Source organism: Colias eurytheme, chromosome 24 (assembly GCF_061535395.1).
Source record: "Colias eurytheme isolate Ceu_HAF_F1 chromosome 24, ilColEury1 Martin Lab GWU primary, whole genome shotgun sequence".
NCBI lineage: Eukaryota > Metazoa > Arthropoda > Insecta > Lepidoptera > Pieridae > Colias > Colias eurytheme.
The window spans coordinates 6,001,817-6,029,785 of NC_143003.1; the positions used below are offsets into that span (position 1 = coordinate 6,001,817).

Genomic DNA, 27,969 nt, shown 5'->3' on the forward strand with positions numbered 1-27,969 from the left:
CACACATACATTTAAATGACATATTTTTAGAAGTAACTCTTCTATTTATTTTTATTCGCAAAAATGGAGTTTTAATACTATATCCTCATGTAAACGATCGTCTTCATGTCATACAGGCGATCAATAGCGTTCCACTAGTCACTAGTGGACAGTCCACTTTTTTCTATAGGAAAGTTGCATTACAGTTTCAATCTAATTTAATTTATACTTTGTATAGATACCTCTTGATGGATCTGCATTTAATATTTAATAACTCAGGCCCCAGAATCACAGACACAATAGAAAATCGTGGACTCGTGGATTGTGTCGTGGACCGATCGGGCCGTTCGGGGCTCAATGGGTTAATAGATTTTTTCGATTTTATAACCAAAGACGACTGGTTTCGATACATCATTGTCTGCAGATATTGGCATTTTTAATCCTCACTTTAAATCTTCATCACAGACAATCAAAAGCTTCCCGCTAGTAGACAGCCCAGCATCCATGGTACTGCTGGGCTCGATCCACCGCTGGGAGCTGGTGAAGCTGATCGAGCAGCAGGTGGGGAGGTCGCGGCGGCTGCAGGTGGCCGCGCTGTGGCAGCGGGAGGCTGAGAGGAGGAGGGAGGAGGAGAGGGTGCGGAGACCTTCGCGGTTCGAGGTGAGAAATAAATAAAAAAAATGTGTGCGTGTACTAGTGTACACACGTAAGAAGTGAAACTTCTTTATGACCTTCTTTTTCAAAAAATAATTTACTATATGCAACTTTACAGAAATACGTCGAATCAGGCGTGGTTGGGATAAGAAAAAGATGGCGCGTAACGGAAAAATGTCACGCGTAACGAAAAAATGTTACACTAATTTTTTTCCAACCCCGATAAAGAAGTTTCACTTCAAAAAGCCTTTATTTATAAATTTATAAAGAATAGAAAAAAATCGATCGAGGTGGGACTCGAACCCGCATCCTTTCACGCCAATCCGGGGTGGACAAATGACCAACTCAGCCACCCGTTGGTGTGAAAGGATGCGGGTTTGAGTCCAGCCTCGTGATCGATTTTTTTCTATTCTTTATAAATTTATATTTATAAAGCATTTGAATGCCATAAAACAAAAAAATATCAAACTCAAGCCTTTATTTGTCGAAATATCGTCATCATCATCATCAGCCCATATATTATGTTCCCACTGCTGGGACACCGGCCTTAAAGGATCACTACACTGGCCAAGTGCGGATTCGCATATGTCACAGGTTTTCGAAGCTTAGAAAAATCAATTTATTTCCTGCACACTCGCCTGGTCTCGAACCTCGACTTATCACATAACAAAAGACAACCAAGAAAAAAATGCAATTAACAAAAACAAGGATACTAAAAAGAAAGTAAAACAACAGTTTCCTACAGTACCGCTAAAAAGGATCCAGTTCAGCTTATTTTCAACTAGATTCTAGTTTGAATTTAAATTTTGTCCAAGTCTGACAATTTAATTTTTTGTTAAAAAATAATATATTTTATTTTAATCAATACAAATCTCTACCCTATTCACCTAACATAAGGTTCACAATCGAACAGGTGACACCGGCCCCAGATATGCTGCAAGTGCCGGGAAGCGGCATGACGAGAGGCACTTCTCTAACTACCAAGGACCAGGGTGGACTTATACCTGGTAATTATTAATATTTTACATTTTCTATTCATGTTAATAACTTTTTAAAACTAATGTTTTATTTTTGAAAGAAAGAACGTTCGGATAAAAGTAAAAATATTCATTTTTTGGAAAAGTAGGAAGGAAATAAAATTTTGTTTAACAAAAGTTAAATATAAAATTAAACAGTTCTGTAGAAAGGAATTTAACCAGTTCTTTTGACAACCTAAGTCAAGCCTTTCTTTCAAATGTTAGAGCTTCAATCAAGAAGCTTATAGCCCACTTGCCAAGTTAGGTGTGAAAGGGATAAAAAAACATACAGGCGTCATTCAAGGTCATATTTTCTTGTTACAAGTTAATGTTCATACTGAAATCTCCAGTGTATTAGATATAAGCTTCTTGGCTTCAATACAAGTCTATCTTTTAAATGTTATTGTCTCTTGGCACATTATTACTTAATTGTTATGGAAGCCTTCTAACACAAGTTAATTTAATCACTTAAATGAAGGCACTTACCTAAAAATAATACGCAGAGGTAAATATTTTAACAAGTTTGAAGTCTTTGGACTAGAAGCCCAAGATGAAACTTAAAAATTAAGTTTTTCTAAACCTCTTATAAATCTATTTTCACATTTTCTTTTTAGCCCCAGGCCAGCTATTCCGTCCCAAGTCGATCTTGAAGAAAACGAACTCGTTCACACTGAGTCGAGGGTTGGGAGCCCCCCCCTCCCCCTCGCTGCCCCACCCCGCCGTGTACACCACCGTCACTGGGGCGGAGACCAGGTAATTTGCTTGTAAATATTATATTGTTTGAAGTTATACGGGAGCTAGGTTCGATTTTAGTTTGAATGTCATAAGAATGTACTGTACACAACTGCCTAATTGATGTAGAAAGTTGATAACAAATCACAGCAAGTCAACGACTATTAACCAGGTGAGGGTAGTTGGGCCAAACGTCGCATAAACAACGTCTGAGCCCCTAGGCACTTCAAAGGAGACCAAAAAAAAGTATCATCGCGTGTGTACAGAAAAAATTAATAGGGCAAACAAAATCACGGTGTATATTGTATAATTTATGGTAAAAATATATTATATGAATCTATCATTGCTCCAGAAAACATAGAATCATCTTTCTTTTTTCTCTTACTCAAAGCAAATGTTAAAATATTTTACAGATTATTTTTTTTATCTTTACAAAAAATCTTATTCTAGAATTCGTGCAGCATTCGAAGCTATCTTCAAAAGATCAACCCTCCTACCAGATGTGGAGGGAGGTCTATCTGATGGTCTCAGTTTGCCTCGCAGTCCGTCTATTAACAAGAAAGTGCAATTGGTGAGAATTTAATATGTTAATAAAAATTAAATCAAAAGTGTAAATAAATCGTTTATGGTATGGAGTTAAAAAATGAGGTCGTCGAAACGAATTCTTCCAATTCTAGCCTCTGTTAAATTTAATATTTTGATAATACCATGCAAAGGGTATATCTACCATTTTTATAGACACTGCATTGCAGTGTAGCATTGTAAGATTTTTATTTCGATAAAGTTTAACAAAACATAAGTTATTTTTTTCTTCTTATGCATATTTTGATAAGTTGTTTTGCCTTTTAAGTTTCTTGGTCATATTCCAGTCTTTACATAGGTTGTTTTAATCCGTAACCATTTTACACAGTGTAAATAACCGTATAACAGTTCAACAGGGTAGAAATTATAGGTCCCATTATCCTACAACCGAATACAAACACAGGTCATTTTACCCTTTTTCATTTTATTTTTCTTTACAGCCACGTGAAAGGGTATGTGACATGTCGCCAGAAGACCAAAAAGCGTGGGAACAGCTAGAGATGGCCAAAGAGATCGACTTCGATAGGATGCTGCAAATCGCTAGGAAACGAGATATGGTAAGATATAATACTTTGTGCTGCTTCTTCATAGAATTGAATTTTCTGACGTAGTAAATATTAATTTTCCTTATAAAATACGATTAAAATTTGACGATTCAAAAGTAAAGAGAATTTTAGAAGAGAAAAGTAGAGAGAGTGAGATAATGACTAATGGCCGGGTTCTGAAACATTTAGTATTTGACTTTAAGAATGTCTCAAACCGTGCTAAAATTCTGCTAAAATGTTTTCTTTTATATGATATTCCAGAATCCAGACGACACAGACTACGAAGATGAAAACCTGTACATCTGTCACATCGACCCGGCTCCCTTCCAACTTGTTGAGAGAACGTCGTTGCTCAAAGTGAGTTTATTATAAACAATAATGTTTATTATAAATAACAAATATTATAAAAGTTTGATAACTGCCAACTACTATCTACCTACTTTCATTAAGTTTTCTCTATGCTGAAGAAAATCATCTTTCAACAAAGAAAAATCTAATCGATCCATAAAATTTTTTGTCACTTTGTCATACAACTGTTTATTATTATCTGTTCTTAAGATAGTAATTTGACAGCAATAGAAAAAGAAAAAGAGAAGTAATATATCGATATTTTTGTGTTTTCTATTTCATGCTGCAATGCAATGCAAAGTAATAAGAAAGGCAGGAAAAATATATTTAATGAAAACTTATCAATGTACTTTAATGTGTTACTTATTGTCTTTTTTAATTTCAGGTACATTCTCTTTTCTCAACGTTGGGTGTAAGCAGAGCGTATGTGACAGCCATCGGACGACTTATTGGTGTCGTAGCTTTGAAAGAGGTATGTTTAAGATTAATATTTTAAAGGCAACGTAGCGTACATTATAAATTGCATGTAATTTTAGCTATATCAATTATAAACAAATTCAAAGGCATAGGTCTCAAATGAGACCCTTGCGAAACTCCCGCTGTATACGAATTTTTAATAGTTATTTACGCGCCAATCATAAAAGTTCACTATGATTCTGAATTTACGACGTCTATCACATATTATAGTGACCCCATAGATAACCATTTAATATCATGTATTTTTAGTAATAGTTCATGGTATAATAAGTCAAATGTCTTGCAAAAAACTGTACACTGACTTACACGCTATGGTCAATCTAAAAAGCACTCTGTATGTAAAAGTAATGTATAAGGGCTGAGGTCTACAAAACTGAATAATCGGTTTTTGTAGATTGGTTGTTGGATTACAAATTTGAAAGCACAATTAATCTCCGTTTTTCTTAGAGATGTGTGACCAAATCTCATTTTTTCCTTCTTCAGTATGTTAATTTATATTTTATATACAGTGTGTCCGGACATGACATACCGATATTTGAAGGGGCTATTCTCCAGGTATTTTTATCGACAATTCAACCCCTCTACAGTCCCCTACCTCACCCCCCTCAAAATGGTTTTCGAATTTTTTAAAGTATGTTTCATCACTCTTATCAATTAAATTTGTTTAGTGGTCCCTAGAATAACTTGTTATTGTTCAAATAAAACCAAATTTAGTATTTTGTGACACTCACTTTGTAAGTTATTACAATTTTCATAAATTCACTATCCGAATTGATAGGTTTGCCATTTTGAGGGGGTTGAGGTAAGGGACTGTAGAGGGGTTGAATTGTCGATAAAAATACCTGGAGAATAGCCCCTTCAAATATCGGTATGTCATGTCCGGACACACTGTATATTGCATTCATTTGTCTTTCTTTATATCTCATACAATTTATATTCTACTTCCAGCTGCGCAAAGCCATAGAGGATGTCAACTCTGGAGCCCTAACAACAGCAACCCGACCCGCTCCCCCCACCCCCCCCACGCCCACCTCCCCCCCGCTGCTGATCAAGGTGCACGCCGCAGAGCCTTCGCCCCCTAGTGATAGTGATACCGCGCCGTTGACACGGTGAGATATACATACACACACCCTCACATGCACAGTCATACATATATACTATGCACTACGTTCCTCCTGATGCAGGGACAGTGGACACACACGCCCAAGCTTATATTTTCATACGCAGCGGTGCTAATACATACAGTGCGACACAAAAGAGATGAAAATAAATGAGGGCGCCACCGTCGCTCATATAGCAACACTGATACTGCGACGCAAGCGATCTTGATACTATAGAATAAAAATCCAAAAATCTATATAATATAATCTAAAATAAATACCGCGATTTAAACCGTTATAATTGTTTCATTGTAGCAATAGTGTAAATTTAAGACAAAAATACATTAGTATTTTAATTGACCTACCTAGGTCAAATTTTACTTAAATGTATTTGGAATTAGTTATTTTATAAAAATCGGTCAAGTGTTTAGACTGCAGAGGCGCACATAGAATCAAACATACAAACAAACAAGCATACATGCAGCTCAAACACATTACCCTCTTTCTGGGTCCGTCGGGTAGAAAAAAACAAGGCGATTTGAAAACCACATATTTTTATTTTTTTTGTAGATAAATTTTGTACATTAATATAATTCATCAAAATCTAAATATTCTACTCCTTCAAAGGACTGATCATCACTCTGTTTCGAAGTACTGGCAAGAGGGTACGCCGTACGGGGCATCTTCAGTATCTGTAAAATATATGATACAGTAAATATGATTTTTTTTCTTATGGTTTGATTGATTAATACCTGTATGAAAACAGTTATCACTATACTATGTAGTAAAATCTAAACTAGGTACTTTATTTGAGGCTGGTTGGATTGGATATAACTTCTTGACTCAAATTGTGCTGGTCGCACTATAAAAACTAGTTTTTGTTTACATACAAATAACCTCAAATTAAATTGCGAAAACGTAATAATCGCCATACATACATACATTAAACACTCGTCACTAATGGAATATTCTATTTTACGTAGTACTGAGCAAAAATAAATGGAATCTCACCTGTATATTCTGCTGTACGTTTGTAAACGTTTTCCAAATCAGTCAATAAATTTCCAGCTTGAAATTCGGACAAACACCGAATAAAAACTTTATACACCACATCACGGACACCGCTACGTTTAACCTTTTTCATGATGTCTCCTTTTTTATTTAAATTTCTTGTTCTAAATAACAATTTTATCTCAATAATTCTCCACTTCACTAAAAAAACAACAAATTTTTATTCAACTTGACAGCTACATTGCCAATTCAGGGTTGCCAGGTAATGAAAAACGAATTAGTTCCAAAATAATTAATTTCATCTCTTTTATGTCGTACTATACATACTTGTTTCACACACAAACACTAAAAACTTTTCACCTTCGCCGCCTAGTGATAGTGATACCGCGCCGCTCTCACACACACACATACAAATTTGCACTCGCATTCAGACACGCTGGGAACACACATACAAACCTCGCACTGTTCACCCACTCACTCATAAAAACCCGCGTTGTTTGCACACACGCACACACGCAGAGACGCTGCTAACACGTAAGCTATCTCGTATACCGTGCTGGTCACCCACAATCGTGTACAAAAACACACACACGCTTGCGTCTTATACATTGCGCTCGCTGCAAATGCACACTTCTCGCTACCCACACAAACATACATATCTTACATACTTAATAACGTCATTTGTTTATTGCATTTCATTAATGTACTTTTTCCATATTAAAATTCTAATAATGAAAATTTTGTTACAGGAAATAGAGAAGGCAAAATGGACCCAATTGCTGGGAACAAAGAGTCGCAAATTAGTTAAATTATTTCAGTATTTTTGATAGTAATTTTTACGAACTGGTGCTTCGATACGTATACAAAGTGATCGAGTGATTGTGTTATTTATTTATATTTTGAGAATGTGTATTTTAGAGTTCTATATAGATAATTTATTATTATTGGTTCCGTACGAAAAGAAAAATAAGAAATAGGCAAGCACTAAATGTGTATAAAAGACATTTTAATATAGGTCCTAAATTATTATTGACTAAGAAATTATCGACCAAAATTCTATGAAAAATACTATTAAAATTACTCAAAAGACTTAAATATTAAACCTCACTTTGACTTTTTTATATTATATTATCTGACTTTTTTCTTATAGTACGGAAATCAATATTTTTTGGCAGCGTTATAGGTTGTGCGTACAAAGTGCGTAAATAAGTACAGATAAAAAATATTTTATATATGAGTATATACAGCGTGTTTCTAAAGTAACCGGCTGTATACAGGGTGTCCCACTATTGGTATACTAAGCGCGAAGGGACTTGTAGTTTTGCATACACTGATCACGAAAAAAATACTTCAACAACAAAATTACATAAAAAAAATTGCAAAATTTTTCTTGAAAATCCATGTTCTCTTCTCTAGCTTCGCGGAGCCGGCATATAAAGCTTCGCTAATGTGAGCATTTTGTCTATAAAAAACATAATCTTAAACGATAGGTCCAAGATGTTAGCAAATCTGGGTGGGTTGCTTGTTATAGGTGTACACATAGAGTTTTAAGAATTCATCTATTTGAAAAAAAACTGCGTCTGGAATTTAGAAATGTTTTTTACGTACTCACCGTATGCAAAACTAGAACCTCCTTTGAGCTTAGTATACCAACAGTGGGACACTCTGTATATTCGATATATGAGTATATACAGCGTGTTTATTAAGTAACGGCCTGTATAGTCCAAATTAAGGCTTGTGATCATTGTAATCATTCCAAAAGTTTTACATTTAGTATTAAGAATTAGTTAGACAATGCAATGGAGCCCTTACAAGATTTTTATTTACATTATTTTAATTATTTAATTTTGAAATCAAAAATTTTAACCTTTTTTGTTGACCGTACCACCAATTTTCATGCTTACATTTGCTAGCTGTTATTTTTAACTTCTAAAAGTAATAATGTAAAGAGAAAAATATATATTTCGTGTTGTAAAAAACTTCTTCATTTTTTTATCGAAATATTTAATTCTAATGCTTTATATGTATTACGTAGCTAGCGCGTGTGCGTTTGAAAAAAGTGTCTATCTCACTCGCACATGAGTTTGATCGTATTGCCGTTTGATCGTATTGCCGTCTCCCTCGCACATATAATCAGAATGTGATTGTGTGTTAATTATTGATTCTATATACAATAATGTGCCATAAATTTATTATGATGAAGATTTTCATAAGAAATCAAATGTAAAATCTGATTATTTATTGTAAGGCTTCCCATGTTTTTTAGGAAATGCGATAAAAGACGTAGCTTGTATGACATACGTGATACATACGTACAAAATACTTTTTATTCCAATTTTTTAGTTTTTATCGACTGTAGTACAAGAAAAATCCGTTATATCGATAATCTGTAGATATCCATGGAAATAATAAAAAATGTGTGCGTGTACTAGTGTACACACGTTAGAAGTGAAACTTCTTTATGAGTGATTCTTTATTTTTCAAAAAATAATTTACTATTACAGAAATATGTCGAATCACGCGTGGTAGGGATAAGAAAAAGATGGTGCGTAACGGAAAAAATGTTACACTTAATTTTTTTCCAACCCCGATAAAGAAGTTTCATTTCAAAAAATATGACAACTGACATTTCATGGAAAACAAGATAGCGAACGTCATGTTTTGGCGCGAATCAGGTTAAAGCAGTTCTGTATTATCTGTGATAATTCACATTCCAAAAAAAATCCCAAAAAAAGATTTACTATTAATATAACTTATTTTTTTGGTACTACTAGAGGTTCAAGTATTCTTGTCACAAAATTGTATCTAGCTGAATAGAAATAAAATTTCGAGTATTACTAAAATGTTTGTATATGTATAATTATTACGAAAAATTAGTCAATTTAGAACCATGAAGGTTTTTTATTACGCTTCAATTTAGTTCTTTTTAGTTTTAATAAGATAAGTTTATAAAAGACAAATACATTGCAGTCATTATTTTAAAATTATGTAAACAAAATATGTGCTTAAGGTTCAATTTGCTTTGTACATATTCTGCATAAAAATGGTGAAATATTTCTTTCTTGTATGTATTGCCAAAGGAAATTGAGCCTTAACGTCTCAAATTTTTTAAAAATAAAGCACCGTCCATACTATGCGCCATAATTTTATGACCATAATACAGATAATAAAATGTGTTTTTATCATGTTTTTATGACTTTATTTTAATTATGTTTAGGTTAAGTGAATATTTATATGACGTTTAAGTATTGATGTTTAGATGCATTTCTTTTGTGATCTGTTGCTTTTTAATAAAGAATGTTGTGCGTTGATTTTTGTTGTTTTATTTCTGCAGTTTAATTTACATGGGTAAAATTCCTTATAAATTCGTCTTATAAGAGCCAACAAGCTACTTACTGTTAGTTTCTTATAAACAGGCGGGCGAAGCTGCGTGTAAAAGCTAGTTTCTATTTTCTAATTTTATTGCTTATATGAATGCTTTATTGTACACTCCAAATTAAAGAAATAACAAATAGAAATACACATAAATTGCATAAAAGGCGACCTTATGTTGTGGATATTTTACACCACCTCTTAAGGTACTTTTCCATCAATAATGTGCATGTTCTCGTTTTATTTTTAAAAATTTATTATGGCCATTTTACTCATTAGGTTAAGTACTTTCGATATCTGTTTAAAGTTTTTTGATATCTGCAATAGTTACGGAATAATCGCTTGTGCACACTTAACGATTACACCCTGTATATCATAGCATTCATATTATAATCATACACCATAGTATCTATGGTGTTTACATACGGAATCTCAATACGAGGCCGTCGGATACGTTTTTCCAGATCCGACGAAAAACAGATTTAACAACGATTTGTTAAATCTGTTTTTATTACTTAAAAATCGTGTCTCCGTGTGAACGTAAGGTGCAAAACCATAGTCTCGGTCTATCATGACAAAACTAATTACAATGAATACAGGTCAATTTGTCCTTAAATATCGATCAGTGTAACAAATGTTTCATTAGCTGTTTAATTATAACTTATTAGCACTGTAGCACAAGACTACATTATAAGTTTGAAAATATTTAGTTTGAACTTGAAAATATTTAGTAAAGATTTTTTTTCAGGTCTAGAGATGGTTTGGTTTTTACCAGATTCCATGCAGATCTAAAAACGATAGACTTGAATAAAAATGACAGGATTTGTATCAAATAAAAGATAGTTTTAACCTTAGAAATTATTTATTCTCACTTTACAATATAGCCTAAATTACTTACATCTATAATACTAGGCCACTTACATAATATTTACAAAACATTTATTAACATTAAGTACATATTAAAAATGTCAGTGTCTAATAATAATAATTTACAAAGAATTATTTCGACGAAAAATCTATTCTTTCTGGTCCTTTCGGGAAATTACAAACATAAGGAATCTAATGCCTACCAAAAAATTTATACAAAAATAAATGATATTTAAATAGTTACAATTTGAAAATATAGGATTTAATATTTGCAATATTCGTAACTTTTACAGATTATGTACACCTAAATGAAAATAGAGATAAAATTTTCAATTCCTTATGTTTGTTATTTAGATTAGTACATTACATTACAACTTTGAGAAAATTCGAAATTTTCTTCATTCATTCATTCACAACTAACAGTTAAAACTAAAGGAATATTAATTATCTACTTTAAATAGAGACGAGTTAAAGCCTATACAATTTTTAAGAGTTCTATACAATTTTTTACAATCACAGTTGACGTATGATACGTAGGTACAATATTATATCATTTATGAATAATGAATATATTCATATTCTAAACAGCATAATAGATAGAGTATTTCACTATGATTATTATCATCTGACCATCAATGTTTAAAATCGGTATGTATCCAAAATATCTAAAACACAACCCTCTAGGCAGCATAAAAAAAATGTGTGCGTGTACTAGTGTACACACGTAAGAAGTGAAACTTCTTTATGACATTATTTTTCAAAATATAATTTACTAAGTTTAAGCAACTTTGCAGAAATACGTCGAATCACGCGTGGTAGAGATAAGAAAAAGATGGCGCGTAACGGAAAAATGTTACACTAAATTTTTTTCCAACCCCGATAAAGAAGTTTCACTTCAAAATTTCATAAACATGACAAATAATAATATTTAATACCCATTTATTACTAAGCTATTAACTCGTCTCAAACAAAAGCACCCGTTAATTATTTCAAGATAAAAACAATTAAACTTCGCCGTAAAGTTAAAAATAACTGATAATTTATCATACCGTACTATTTCGATATACGCTTAAATGTGACGATTTTTTTTTATTATATGTACTGTGCTCCGCGGTTTTACCCGCAGTTCTCTGCTCCAGTTAGTTTTTACGAAATTATTTATAGCCTATAGCCTTCCTCGATGAATGGGCTATCTAACACCGAAAGAATTTTTCAAATCGGACCAATAGTTCCTAAGATTAGTGCATTCAAACAAACAAACTCTTCAGCTTTATAATATTAGTATAGATACACCATGAAATTACTTAAAAAAATGATGATTATATATTTAAAGCTTCATGTTTATTCTTAGTTATCTCCGGCATCCTCCAAAAATAAAAACATTACCTAATCTATTTTTACTACAAACCTATTTAAAATCATTACTCACTACGTTTTTTCATGTACCTATGTTGTTGTTATGTATAAAGTCAATCTATAAACAAATCAATCGAACAAAATAAACAAGGAAATTAATTAATTTTAGAAGAAATAGCCAGACAACAAAAATTGAGAGGAAACTATAAAACTCTTTACAATATTGTAATATCATAGGCATAATAATCACGTCAGGTCATCAACTTAAAACATTAGAATGCACACAATAGGTCAACATATGACTTTATAAAATTAATTGTATGTTTATACAATTTTTATTGTACTAACAGGCCGGCGCCACGTGATGTACGGAGGGCAAAGTCCTGTCTTTTCGCTATTGAAATAATATTATCATTTATGAGATGTTTTGCCGTTATTTATTGTTGTTTACACGATAAGTTTAAACTCCGTTAAATCGGGTTAAACGACTGTTATAGGTATTTCTGTTCTCAAAAGATAATAGGAAAATGTTTACAACTGTGTTATTTCTGATTTGGAAACGACTATTCAAATATATTTAGGTCTTAATTGTTTTAAAGATCACTGGTATAAATATGAAATTATTATTATATTTCTTCACTTGAGTATTACTCTTAGAAATTTTGTACTAGCTGCTCCGCGCGGCTCCCCGTGGCTCCGCTCCTGTTGGTCGTAGCGTGATGATATATTATAGCCTATAGCCTTCCTCGATAAATGAGCTACCTAACACCGAAAGAATTTTTCAAATCGGACCAGTTCCCGAGATTAGCGCGTTCAAACAAACAAACAAACTCTTCAGCTTTATAGGTAATATTAGTATAGATAATCACATCACATAATAACTATCTCATATCGTTATATATTTAATAGGAATCTATGCCTTACGTAACTATTATAAACATTTTATCTGAGTAACTTCATTAGGTATAAAATCGTCAAATGTAAGCGCATATCAAAATATAATTATAATAAGTAACACATAATAATTAGTATGAACACGTTAAAACACATTTAAATAAATGCATTCTTTCAGATTATTTCTAACTATTTGTAGATTGATTATTTTCTAAAAAAATATACAAATTTTCCTAACCTATCCTGTAAGGAAGTAATATAAATATTAATTTAACACTTAACTTTAAATATAAATGCAGATTCTAGGCATATCACAATAGATACACAAATAACTAAAACATCACATACTTAAAATAACACTAATAATTACTTTTATACTAAATTCGAAATAATTTAAAAATTAATCAAACTTAACTTATTAATAGTTCTTCCAAATAAAAAAAAAACTTTCCAAATTCAACTATTTCGTAGTTACTAAATTTCACTCGATCTCAGTAAATACGACAACAAATCCAGTATTACAATTCCTAGTGTTTGAAGGAACAGACTTACATACAGCCACAGGTTTCTACGACCATATTTGGTAATGTTTTCTGCGTAACCGTATTATTAGAATCCATATACAGTAACTGTAAGGAACTGAACGTAGTGGGCGCACAGCACGGCTTGAATTCTGTTTTTCGTTCATTTGATACTGAGTAGAAGTATTTCTGAAAATAAAGAAAACACATTTATTGAAATAAATAACTAATATTATGATGAGGCACGTATGAACGTGAAGTTAGAAACTATGAAGTTTCTAACGTATTTTTTATGATTGATATAATATTACCGTGCTCTACAAAATCAACTTACATGCTTACATTGGAATTGAGCTATTATTTTTCCTAAAATATTTATTTTAAAATGTATCTAACTGAAAAAAAACCTAAACCAGGTGAATAATTTTTTCTCATCTCTACAACAGCCTTGCATTCACTAGGTGAACAAAATAATAATAAATGAACATTTTATATTATTTTACTTTCAACACAATATCAGACCGTTAAAATACACAAGTACACAACCTTTTCGCTAACAAATTAACAAAATACACGACTGACACGATCGAATAATACCTACCTATGTTTTAAAAAATATACGCTGCCGAATTCTAGGATAGGAATCCTTCCTACTAATATTATAAATGCGAAAGTTTGTGAGGATGGATGTGTATGTGTGTGTTTGTTACTCTTTCACGCAAATACTACTGAACCGATTACAATGAAATTAAGCACATATATAGAGGGTAACTTGGATTAACACATAGGATAGGTTTTATCCCGAAAATCCCACGGGACCGGGAACTATGCGGGGTTTTTCTTTCGGGCAAAACCGCGAGTGGAAAGCTAAAACCATGTTTTTAACTCACCCGTATAATATTATGGTGATAGCTATCCGACCTCGTCACAGCAGAGATCGGCATACAAGTCCCCTTACAGAAGTACGCATGGTACCCCGCGGGTCTGATGATCCAGTCATCCCAACCCAGTTCCTTGAAGCTGACATACAAGGGCTCTCTGCAGCATTCACTAGTAGTTGCCCCACACTCTAGTGCTCGCCCGCGGCGTCGCTTGCCCGCGTATTTGGTATAAAGTACTAGGAAGGGTCGGTGCTTTTCGTGGAAGGAGAGGGGTGCGCGGCGTAGCTGTAAGAGAAAATAAAGGAATAAGAATTATGCTGTGAGTAAGTAGGTACTGTAGATCTACAGTAGATCCACCCTATGTAATGTGGAAAATCAAGGAAAGGTACATAAGAAGAAACAAAGAATAATGAATTTTAATAGCCTATATTATTCTTAAATTAAAATAATAAATACAAAAATATTTTTCGTCTGGTTATCCACAACATTCTACGATTTCTAACCTAACCTAATATTTTCAATCATCATAGCAATCATTATATTCAGCGACTCTACATTACTCTATAAAGTTTAAGATAGAACTGTGTAGTGCATACATTTTATTGCAATTTCATTCTAAAATATTATATCCCCTAATAAATGACGTGGCACGTAAAAAAGACATGGCACTCGGGGACTGCCGCGGTAAAGCTATCGCATGCTATGCCTTCAAGCCACACCTCCGTGCCCGTCGGAGTGGGGAGCGTGAGGTTTTTTCGTTACGGAATTTCTGGATTCGGTCCCTGCGCTCAAGGCCCGCAATAGAAGCTATGCAATAGCTTAAAACAGATGAACATCACAACAAAAATCTTACCTGACAAGTTCTACAAGCCACATGAAGCGTATGCAGTCTCTCCCGTCCTTCGAGCCAGACCCTCACGGCCCAGGCGAGTTCGACCCGCACCCAACCTTCGCCAGTGTCTGTCTCCTTGATAGCGATGGGCTTGGTCTTCTTGAACTGCTGCTGGCTGTCCCAGTGGGCTGCTTCTGATATCACGAAGGTCTGGTTGTATTCGTCGAGGGGATCCCGCTCCTAGAAACATATTTAACTATATAGATTATATTTATAAATCTCGTGTCACAATGTTTGTCCTCAATGGACTCCTAAACCAATTAACCGATTATAATAAAATTCGCACACCATGTGCAGTTCGATCCAACTTGAGAGATAGGATAGTTTAAACATGTAGGCACCACGGGCGAAATCGGGGCGGACCGCTAGTAGATTATAGATATAAAATATTGAATAGATAATTTTTATAGGAGTTTTGTTTTGAGAAGAACATGTAATCTAGAGATTTCTGAAAATTTCAATCATTAAAATTTAAGAAAAAGTTTTTTAAATGTATGTATGGCAATTGTTGACTATTTTTAACTTAAAAACAAAACATTCACGGTTTCTTTCTAAGAATTGAAATACTAAATGATAATTACTGTAATCATTTTTATTTAGAAATAAAATGCGTCAAATGCGTATATGCATTATTAATATTTTATTAGATAACATTCTACAGTCACGCCGATACCAAAAAAATCAAGATTGTATAATATTATACACATAGCATGACATTTTGAAAATATTTTTTCAACATTTATCACCTGTATTGTAATATATAAAAATACCATTAATTAGTAGGTAAGTATAAAATAACTAACCTTATAAAACCACAGTTCAACAACGGTAACTTCTTCCGGTTCCACATCTGGAGGCAGCTCAAACTGCAGACAGATGAAGGGATACCGACCAGACGTTAGACATTCACCTGGAACAAATAAATACGGATTAGAATAGTTTAATTGTTAAAAATTTTTATTGATAACTAAAACTTGAGGTTCATTTGAATCTGTCGTAATACATTTTTTTTGCGTTCTATTTTTTAATTTTTTAAAGGGCGGAAGGCCCTAGCCGATAATTAGTGCATCTTTAATAAGATTTTAACTGATAATTAATATTATGGAATTAATTTTCTAATATCGAAACTGAAAATTCAAATTGCCATACCTCGTTAAAAAATTAAGTATAAACCGTGTACAGAGTTAACAAAAAATACAGCGAATAAGATTTGCGTCTTAAAATTACACATAATTAATGAGATGCGCGGTAAATTTAACCAAATTGACCAAAATATCTTTGTATATTTAATTAATAATTACTCCGATAAGGTATCACGGGCCGACCGCGTGCGAGATTCGTACTAACTGAGATAAATTTTTTATTACAAACATTCTTATAGTAAATACGGAAGTTTTGTATCAACGATAATTTTATTTAATATTCATGTTTATGTTCAACGGTTGTTGGCTTGTTTAGGATCGAGTGGGTATATAACTTTCTTTGAATTTCTGACGTAATTTGATTGTTATCAAATTTGATATAATTTTTTACGTCTGAAAAAATTTTAATCAAGTAATCAATTAAGTAATTGATTAGGACTGGGGATTATTTGTCATGATATAAATTAATGATGTACAAGTTGATAATATCTACAAAATGATTACGTCAAAATTGTTATCGTAAATAGATATCGATAACGGGTTATGGCGTATGTGCGAAGCTCATTGCATTTTTAGCATATTTATTTATCAATAGTTACGTAGGTATAGATGTCACTACAAACGTTGTTACTCTTATCACTAACCTACCCGATAAAAGTTCATGAGAATCGGTCAAGCCGTTTCGGAGGAGTTTAACGACAAACTCCGCGACACAAGAATTTTATAAAAGAAATTTTTGAAGTCAAATTGTGACAAAGATAAAATAGTAATTATAGTATTTTTCTTTATCACTTTTGCCATAAAAGTGTAATGTCCGTTATTAGGACTAGGTATAAGGTTGTCGGTAAATAACTCATCTTCTACACTCTCATTATCTCTTTATAAGACTCATTAATATTATGACATCTTATTTTACTACTTTCACAATTTGAAGATACAAGAATCAAGATCCCTTATACTTAGACTGAATTAATTAGAACCCAAACCATTATCCCATATTTGAAATCCCACCGTCCCATCTCAACTCAATCAAGTCAACGACTGACGACTGAAATTTGACCCCTAATATACCTATTAGGGGTCAAATTATAGTACCCTATAGATTACAATCTCACAAATAAATATTTAAATAAAGACGTCTTTTAAACAAAAACATTATTTCTTCAGTAATAATTAATAGTCTTGTGTTGAAATATACACATAGGTGCCGATATTATATTATCTGTGGCCTCTCGGGCGCTCCTTGCTCCAATTAGCGTAGGGTCATTTATACGGACTCTAATTAGTTAGTGTCGGTTTCGTAAAACTATTTCTTGTTCGTACTTCGACTCGTCAGACTATAATAACTTATTTAGATTGGATTGGTGGTTAAGTATTGGCATTAATTATTTATGTACTTTAAAATTTCTCATGAAATTGTTATAACTTACACAGGGGAAACCGCAAGGTATAACTAGTATGCTATAAAAATGCACGTGATAAAATTAATGTGATAAGAAATAATAATAACTATATATTTATAATAAGTTATTCAATATGCCGTCACTTGTAAGCTGTCCACCTGAGTGCAGATGAGAATTCGAAAGTAAAGGTAGAGATTTTTTCCCCTTGTCTCCATGATTTTTGTACGGCGTTGCGGAATAATGGATTAAAAGCACAGTATTGCCACAGATTTCCTGAGTGGTCTATCCCTATCCAACACACGTGATGTACCCAACCATACTCATTATGTTTTATAAACTATAAATATGCACGAACAAACATACTTCTTTTAATTTTTTTTTTCCTCTTTATTGTAATTTTCATTGATTGTTTTTTGTTTGATTCATGTTGCATTGTTGGTGTTTTATCTGTATTGTTTATATTTTTACTGGTTTTTTTTGTGTGTGTTGGATTAAATGTTTTTTCTTTCTTTCTTTCTTTCTATTGTATGACACAGATGCCGTACAAAAATGGTGGTCCACAAAGTCGGAATTTATTTTTATTTTAAAATAAATTAAATTGGGTCATTTGATTTTGTACGTCACCTGGTGGTTCAAATGACCCATAATTTTTTCAACATGGGCCTGTAGTCTATATGCGTTCCATGTACTATGTTTAAATATTAATAGGAAAGAATTGATGTATTTTAAAATGTTACGTTTAATAAGAAAATGAGAAAATGGAGGTGAAAACTTTAAATGAAATACGAAACAATGCGTCGTAAAAAAACGTCACTGATTTTCAGTGGACGCCTATTCTTTTATCACAAGTGGATAAATGTCACAGGTATTAGTATACGTAAAAGTTACAAATAATTATTGGTAGGTACTTTTATTCGGTTTAATCACTACATAATATAAAAGAAAGTCGCTTTCTCTGTCCCTATGTATGCTTAAATCTTTAAAACTACGCAACGGATTTTGATGCGTTTTTTTTAATAGATAGAGTGATTCAAGAGGAAGGTTTTAGTATATAATTTATTATGTTTTAGACGAAACGGGCGAAGCCGCGGGCGGAAAGCTAGTACTTAATAAGTAAGTACGCTCACTTTTCTTTTTGAATATAATATAATATATTTTATGATAGCTAAATTCTATTGTTATTTATAAATAACCGCAACAAAGCGCATAGTATTTCTTATCGCATTAATTTTAGCACGTGCATTTTATAGCATACTTGTTATATCTTGCGGTTTCACATGTTTAAGTTCTGTCCTGCACCTCTTTAGCAGGTGCTTGGATGCATGGAGCCGTTCATAGTGTGTTCGTTTTGATTTTAATTTTTTGTTAACGTATTACATATAACTAATTATAATATATAGCCATTCAATGTATGCTTTGGTATTTTAACTGTAAGCACAATGAATGTAAATGAATAAATAAATAAATAAACAACAATTTTATGAAAAATTTTCGTTGTTAATTCCATACTCTACTATGCACATTGCACACCTACATAATCTAATATTATAATCTTTTAAACTATTTTATATTGAATTCGTAAAATAATATACTTATTTTTTTTTGTGAATTGTAAAGACCAACAAGGTACATACGTAATTAGATTTTAAGATTTTTTAGATAATTTTTTTGCACACAAAAAATAATCTAAACGCCAATCCGTTAAATTTCGTTAAATTCTAAACACAAGAAAGCCCAAGCCCCAAAATAACTCCACGCTTTCACAAAAAGCAACCCGGATGATGTTTTATAGTAGGTAGATGATAAATAACCGTTTTTTATAAGAAATTAGAGTTAAGGTCAGAAATCACTTGATAACGGCCACTCGGTCACTTCGTGGCGAGAACATTGTACCTATTGTTATTGATCCCGCACCTTTATTATACGATTTATGTATTGTTATAGTCGGTTTAATGCTCTAAGTTGTTATACGATACTAGCCTATTCACTCGGAATCGGTCCAGTAAAAAAATGGTTTATCTAACAAAGTAACAAAAAATATGTTACTCGGTTACGTCGTAGAGTTGAACAAGATTTTTTTTAAATCTCATATTGAATTCGACATAACTTAGCAGTGAAATGGCCGTTCCCAATATTCAAATTACGGTTATAGATAGACAGCTATCTCCGATAGCTAGTAAGGTTCTATCTATCGTAAGATAGATACGATATTGGGAACGGCCATTACTGGCTGACAGCTGTCAAAATGTTATTGGGACGCTCAAATAGACAAATTCAAAGAGAAAAATATACCTCTAGTAAGCAGTTAGTCCTCTCGATAGATAGCGATCAGAGATAGGTTAGCTTATCCCTAGTAAGCTTATTGGAAAGCATAAAAGATAGATAGCATTTTCTATCTTTAGTAGGGTCAAACCGTATTAAATAAATAAATAAATATTGGGAACGGCCATAAAACAAACATATCTTGCTCAGTAGGTAGATATACGAAATAAATAACTATTCTAATTTAAAATTCTAACCTTAAAAATAGAACTTCAACTTTAAATATTTGATAACATAGAGTAGATACTTCTTATCAGAATCCCCAAGTTTACTAAACAAAGGTATTACATAGGTATATAAATAAATTAAAATAAATGTTAAAGAATAATTATTAATAAGTATACCCAGTTAAAAAAATGCAGTCATGAAATTATTGTGTTGTCATCGATAAGTGTCAATCTGTCTGTTTAAAGTTGGTTAAAATCGACTCTAAAACATACAAAAAAAAATAACGTGTGCGTGTACTAGTGTACACACGTAAGAAGTGAAACTTCTTTATGACCTTATTTTTCAAAAAATTATTTACAATCTGCAACTTTACAGAAATACGTCGAATCACGCGTTGGTAGGGATAAGAAAAAGATGGCGCGTAACGGAAAAATGTCACGCGTAACGAAAAAATGTTACATAAAATTTTTTCCAACCCCGATAAAGAAGTTTAACTTCCATGAAGCTAATAAAAGCTTGAAATGTTGCCACAATTATAAAAAAAATATTTTTGATAGTTAAAGAAAGCAGTTGCGTAGATTTGACATTACCTACTTCCAAAAAAAGATTAATCTATATGATTAATTAGGTTTATCACTTTTACGAATTAAGATATGAACGTTATTGGATGATACCAAAATTGATATTTCTAGGAAAAAGTAGATAGGTAGGTATATTGTAAAAAATATTTTTGTGGATAATAAATAATAAAGGGTATTTTAAAAATTGCGTTTTAATTTGATATAACCTACTGATCATTTTATTTCTAAAACGGTTTTTTTATAAAAACAAGTACAAATTTGCATTGTTAAAATTTTAAATTGAAGTCTTTTGTTTTTTGTTACATATATTTCCAAAAATATTTTCCTTATCCAAAAAACTTCAAGGACTACTTTTTTGCAAAGATATTAATTACCACATAAGATTTAAAATACAATTGGATACTTACATAAATATAGATAAAAAAAAGTATTACTTATACGCAAAAGTAACATATTTTATTTATTACTAGCTGTGCTCCACGGTTTTACCCGCAGTGCTCCTCTCCTGTTAATCTTAGCGAGATGATATAAGTATTATAATATAGCCTATGCCTTCTTCGATAAATGGGCAAATTAACACAGAAAGAATTTTTCAAATCGGACCAGTGTGTAGTTACCGAGATTAGCGCGTACAAACAAACAAACAAACTCTTCAGCTCCATAATATTAGTATAGATATTATATACCTATAATATGTAATATATTTTCTTTTTTTCTCAGCCACTTATTATAATATTATAAAAATCTCGTTTCGAGTAACTTGTTGTCAAACTTATTTATTGATAAGATCACAGTTCAATGTATTAATTAGTTTTTTTATTGCCCACTTCGCGCTCTATTTTGATAATAAGTTCCGTTTTTAGATGTAGAAATTTGACACGAGAAATTTAACTTAAAAATAGATATTGTACGTATAAATATTTATTATTAAAGTGAAACTTTTTGGTCTGTGTAGCGCATGTCGCGTGACGGTCGGCTGCCGAGTAGGTATAAAGCAGTGTTCAGAACCGTACGATAATTATCGTACAAATACGATAATTTTGTGCCTAAGTTTCACTTTTACCGTGGTTTCATAAAACCAAACAACATTTTTATAATATTGGTCAGTAAATGATGAACTTCCGTCAAAAGCTACCTATATTAAACTAAACTTTTCCGAAAGTGCAAGTGAAGCTTTTATATTAATTCTCAACTATAATAAATAAGCAAAATGAAGACTTCTGATTTAATTATAAAGTAAAATACTGCATCGCAATAATTTTCTTTCTTTATCACATGTAAACATAGGCCTGGAAGAAATCGCTTTTAAGCGATAAGGTCACCTTTTGTACTTTACCTCGCATTCATACAAATACCTTTCTATACTGTAATCTACATTGTAATGTTAACATACAAATATATGTATATACTGTACATTGTAATGGTGTGGTACAATAAATGGTTAAAAAAATGTTGTGTGGTTTTATGAAACCACGGTAAAAGTGAAACTGTTCGAACGGTTCCGAACATTGCTTTGTGTAGCGCATGTCTCGTGACGGTCAGCTGCCCAGTAGGTATACCTACTCGGCAGCCGCGATACACGCGACATGCGCTACACAGACCAAAAAGTTTGAGACGATGTAATAAAAGTTTCACTTTAATAAATAAATAAACTAAGTATTTGATGTACTTTCTTAATATGATGCTGTTCAAGTAATTTTCTTTAATTTAAATGGTTAAAAAACATCTGTAGAAAAAATAATGCGTAGTTCGAGATATTTTATTTGACTGAAAAATTACGATCTAGTTTCTGGCTGCAGATGCCTGTAGTAACAATTGCATACACATTTAGTAAGAAGTTTCTAATAAATTCGACAAATATATGCTTCGATATTTGTTTGCTAAGTTACTGAATATAATGATCAAATAGGTAATATTATAACGAATGATTATACAAAATATATGAACCGGCTTCGTGCAAAATTTTAGATATTATTAAATTATATTGGTTTATCCAAGTAATTTATCCTATCCTACTAATATTATAAATTAATGCGAATGTTTGTGAGGATGGATGTATGTGTATGTTTGTTACTCTTTCACGCAAATACTATTGAACCGATTACAATGAAATTTAGCACAAAGATAGAGGGTAACTTGGATTAACACATAGGAGGTTTTATCCCGGAAATCCCACGGGAACGGGAACTATGCGGGTTTTTCTTTGAAAACGCGGGCGAAGCCGCGGACGGAAAGCTAGTTATTGAATAAATAAGCATTATTTAGAGACATAATGTATAAGATTTATATTCTTTATTAAACTATCAAAATAAATAAAAATACGCAATGCAACTGAAAACGTAACAAATGTATACTAATATTATAAAGCAGAGTTTGTTTGTTTCAACGCGCTCAGGAACTACTGGTCCGATTTGAAAAATTCTTTCGGTGTTAGATAGCATATCGAGGAAAGCTATATATAATCACGCTGAGACCAACAGGAGCGGAGCAATGGCGGGGCACAGCTATTGTATTGATAAAAGATAATCTACTGTTTGTTCAGTGAATAAGATGTATTTGCTAAATATACGTGAGAAATGTATTTATATTAATTTGTTTTAGGTTGAAGGTTTCCTTTCACGTTTACGATGCATGATAGAATTCCTCAGTATATTTAAGAGTTTAGTAGTTCTAAATTTAAAACCTATATAAAAAAAGTACTAGTTCAAAGAGCCTACTACAGTATTAAGGAATATATGGACGATAAAAAGCCAATGGTTGTAGCGTAAAAACCACAGGACAGTTCTTTGGCATATTATTATAATTTATGATGATACATATGTATTTTGTAAAATTAAATTCTAAAACTGACATGATTTAAAAGAGCAACTATGCCGGTTCTTCTCCGTAGATACTGCTTTCCGAATCGGTGGTAAATGTTAAAAATATGTACCTAATGACGTTTCCAAAATTCTTCTAGAAGAAGTCTAATTGAATAAATAAATGTTTGAGTTTGAGTTTTGAGTTAGATATTGAACTGCCAATTGCCATAATAATACGAACATTTACAACGTTTTCACGACTAAACTGCTGGATTAATTTGGATGAAATTTTATGTGTAAATAGATGGGGTACCTATACAAATCAGACTGCCATCATATGTTTTACCATATTTTCATTTAAATATTATTTGAAATACCTATATCGTATGATAACGTCAATTATGACGAAAGCCATCGCAAAGCTTATCTTAAATAGGCATATCAAATTAGCTACCTTATTATCTCGAGATATCAAATCGGTTTTTAGCATTCTTGTCTGCATAAATATTGCTTTTTATACGTAATCCCCTTTTAAGTTGATATTTTAAATACTTACAAACATTATTGTTGTAATAGACAAATATTATAATGTGTATTTTGATTATTGTATAGTCTGTATGGTATCACAGTAAACTGAAAATGTCTTTGCCCTCCTCCTGTCTCCGTGGTTCTGTTCTAATGTCGTGTGCGCACAATGTAGTTTTTAATAAGTATTATAAAAATAAAGTTAATTTATCAGCATCCACAAGTTGTGTTTCAATATACAATTATTTCAACAATTATGAATTCAGGAAAGTATTGACTTGAATTGTAGAGGGAGCCAAAAGTTATCTAATGAAAAAATAATAATTTGAATGGTTACAGACACAGACATGTATATATGTCTGTGGTTACAGATAATACCTACGTATAAACACAGCGTAAGGGTGTTTAGAATAATTGCAATTTCAATATTATATTATATATTGTGTGGAAATTTTCGATGGGCGCTGGAAGGAAAGTATTAGAAATAGGAGATAGCAAATTTTGCTGAAAGGAAACATTCCTTTATTTTTAAAAAGAAATAAAACTGCATTCAAAGATAGCCCCGGAATGGCGCGAAGGATGCGGGTTCGAGTCCCGCCTCGTGATCGAATTTTTTCTATTCTTTATAAATTTATATTTATAAAGCATTTGAATGCCATAAAACCAAAAATATAAATGCATTCAAAGATTTTCGAAAATTCACTTGCTTCGACCGGGAATCGAACTAGGTAAATAAAAAAATAAAAAATAAAATTTCTTGTATCTGTCCTGTAAGATAAGTACCTATGCGATAAAACGTACGTGATCAAAATCACACCTTATAACCACAAAACATTAAAAAAATAAATAGATTACAAAAAATGACATATCTACGAAAATATGTAAAAATGTAAAAAAAATTGTTTAAAAACATTCCACATAATATGATAAACTTAAGGACCTCTGTCCATCTGTCTAGAAGATAATCTATTCAATTAATGAACACGCGCTGTGTAAAAATTTACGGATGATTACAATAAAATGACGAATTTAATGATATTATTATCAATATAATACTGATTTCTTTCTACCTCTACATTATTTTACAATCAATAACTCGATTGAAACGGGCACGAAAAATTGAAACATTTTAAGTCTATACTAATATTTTATAGCTAAAGATTTTTGTTTGAATGTGCTAATCTAAGAAACTACAAGTCTGATTTGAAAAATTATTTCACTGTTAGATAGTCCTATTATCGAAGTAGCTATTGGTTATATATCATCACGCTAAGAACAACAGGAGCGGAGCAATGCGGGTAAATCCAGAGGCACTGCTTGTCTCCTGAATATATTATCTAGAAAATATAATGTATGCTATCTTCACTCTATCTTCTTTTAATAGAATTATGTGACTGGAGTCGCGTGAAAAAAGTTAGTGTTTTAATAATATTAGTCTATTATCTAAAACAAATTGCAGCAGACATGTAGACGTCACCTGTTAGACCAAAGTCCATATTTGTTTATTACAATACACAAAACGCAAATTCTGTAAAATAATATAAATAAAAATGCACGTATAATCAATATTATTTGGGTCCAAAGTTCAACAGGTGAACTGACGAGATGATCGGAATGTGTTGCATCATTCCGTAGATATGAGATGAACAGACCAACATTTTTTTTATTTTGAATTTCATTCTCAGTATTTTCCGAGATAATGTCCAAAATATTTTAATACTGATTCGTCATCTTTAAGTAGATATTGTATCTAATCTTAATTGGCTTATAATTTGAATTAATAAATCTGAGATGGTATAAAAAAAAACATTAACAATATAGGTACGAGCATATTAATGCTTAGTTTTGTTTTGTTTTTGTCGTTTATGAAAAAATAATAATTAAAATTTAGATTACACTTCACACGATTAAAATGTACAAATTAAAACATCTAATTATAATAAAAAAAACTATTATTATTTATAATATTTTACTTAGAAAATTATGTATTTTTTGTTATAAATGTTAATATTTTAAATTATACTTTAAACTTGTTTTAAAAATAGGTAATCTTAACTTAAAATTCTTCTAGACTACATCACTACATACCTAGTATAAAACAAAGTCGCTTTCTGCCCTCTGTGTGTCTGTATGCTTAGAACTTTAAAATTACGGAACAGATCTTGATGCTTTTTTTAATATTTAGTGGTTCTTGAGGAAGGTCTTAGGATATACTCTTAAGTTTTAGATCAAGCGGGCGAAGCCACGGGGGGAAAGCTAGTCTAATTATAAACACAATTAATCCTATATTGAGGTATTCCATAAAAAGATGAAATTCCTACATTCCACGCGGAAACAAGTATTTAATACTGGGATGATCGCTATCGATATAAATAAACTTATCGAACGTGTTATCAATCAAGGCATTATAGGTATCATAGTTTATCTGTCATTATGTTGATTCACATATGGTCATGCGTAAGACTAGTGAGTTTATAATAATAATAGTTAAAAAAAACTAAAAAACACGCTTTTTATAGAAAACCGAACTAAAAAATAGAAAATTTTTATCAAATTAGTGTATTGTCATCGGTCCTCAATAAATCTACAAAGTTTGAACGAAATCTGGCCGTTTAAAGTGGGTCAATCGCGCCCAAAGAAGTCGGTTACAATTATCATACAGGTGAAGCTAATATAAAGCGTGTAAAAATACATTAGATGTAGAAATTTTTAATGTTCTTTTATATATTGAGAAACCATCTGTTTGTTTATCGTTGACTGTTAAACCACACAAAATTTTGAAACAATTTTCACCATTGTGAAAGCTCAATAAAAATTTTCTTTTTAATATAAAACACTAAAAAGCCATGTTGTCAATATCTTCCATGAACTTAGGCTCTAGGTGGTAAGTAGAGTACACACGACGACATAAAAAGGTGGAGCTTGTAATTTAGTCCGTAAGTTTGTCACGAGGAATTAATTGCGAATATAGAGACCATAGGAAAATGCATGGATTATGTATGCTTAGGTATAATTAGTAACTTAGAAAGCTTAACAGCTTTAAGTTCATCCCTTTATCATCATCTCTACATGACATACCTAAGTAATAAATTAATGGATTCTAGAGTCAAGACTACTTTATATGTTTTTTTTATTGTTTGTTGTTGTATTTAATTAAAAATACCTTTTAAGCCTCAATACCTTTTTACTTAAGAAAAAAACTTGCTCTACCTTTGGTCATTTCGTTAAGAGTTAATATTGATCTATGTCCAAGATAGGGCAATCTTTGATGTGAATAATAAGAGTGAAAATTACAGCTATTGTATTTATCAAAACTTAGTTGCTTTCATTACGTACTAAGTATACACTTACCTTCAACAGGGAAAATAATCTTCTGCTCCGTTCTGCCATAATAGTCATCAAACTCCGGCGGTTTATCCGTCCCGTGGCTCAGCGTCTGGCCCTGTGCGACCGGCATCGGAAGACTGTTGACCGGCACCGCCACAGCAGGCTTCTTACTAAGCCGCAGCTTCTTCAAGATCTGCTGCTTAACGAACTGTATCCTCGCCTCCGTCAGCTCTGCGACACTTAGGTCTCCGTTCGCACAATTCGCGCAAGCACCCGTCTGCCCCCAGCACGTAATATTTACGCTAACAAGCATGAAGAACACGACCACTCGCGTATACATTGTTAGGAGACACGCTCGCGTCGGACGTCGGATCGCAACTGAATGATGCAGCAGCAAGGGTCTTCACACACGCGGCCTCCGTTAGGAGGCTGCGTGGGGGATGCTGTTCAGGACGATTCGTCCTCTGCAGCAG

The 27,969-nt window shown here is 32.2% G+C and overlaps 2 protein-coding genes across 2 annotated transcripts in view; one reads left to right on the forward strand and one right to left on the reverse strand.

The window, feature by feature from the left end:
* ClC-a (chloride channel protein 2) overlaps positions 1-5,446 on the forward strand; it is a 76,112-nt gene extending 70,666 nt beyond the window's left edge. Inside the window, exons 16-23 of the mRNA XM_090115896.1 lie at positions 445-639; positions 1,547-1,640; positions 2,264-2,402; positions 2,832-2,952; positions 3,404-3,520; positions 3,770-3,865; positions 4,242-4,328; positions 5,282-5,446. Coding sequence (XP_089972022.1) covers positions 445-639; positions 1,547-1,640; positions 2,264-2,402; positions 2,832-2,952; positions 3,404-3,520; positions 3,770-3,865; positions 4,242-4,328; positions 5,282-5,446 — 1,014 coding nt within the window. The remainder of the gene's footprint in view (positions 1-444; positions 640-1,546; positions 1,641-2,263; positions 2,403-2,831; positions 2,953-3,403; positions 3,521-3,769; positions 3,866-4,241; positions 4,329-5,281) is intronic.
* Positions 5,447-12,928: 7,482 nt separating this feature from the next.
* On the reverse strand, positions 12,929-27,863 carry LOC149898001 (protein dawdle-like). The gene is made up of 5 exons (XM_090115893.1): positions 27,521-27,863; positions 16,031-16,137; positions 15,189-15,407; positions 14,345-14,620; positions 12,929-13,643 (listed from the first exon to the last, which is right to left on the reverse strand). Exons 1-5 carry the CDS (start codon positions 27,834-27,836, stop codon positions 13,482-13,484), a joined length of 1,080 nt encoding a protein of 359 aa, XP_089972019.1. The 5' UTR covers positions 27,837-27,863; the 3' UTR covers positions 12,929-13,481.
* Positions 27,864-27,969: the final 106 nt, after the last annotated feature.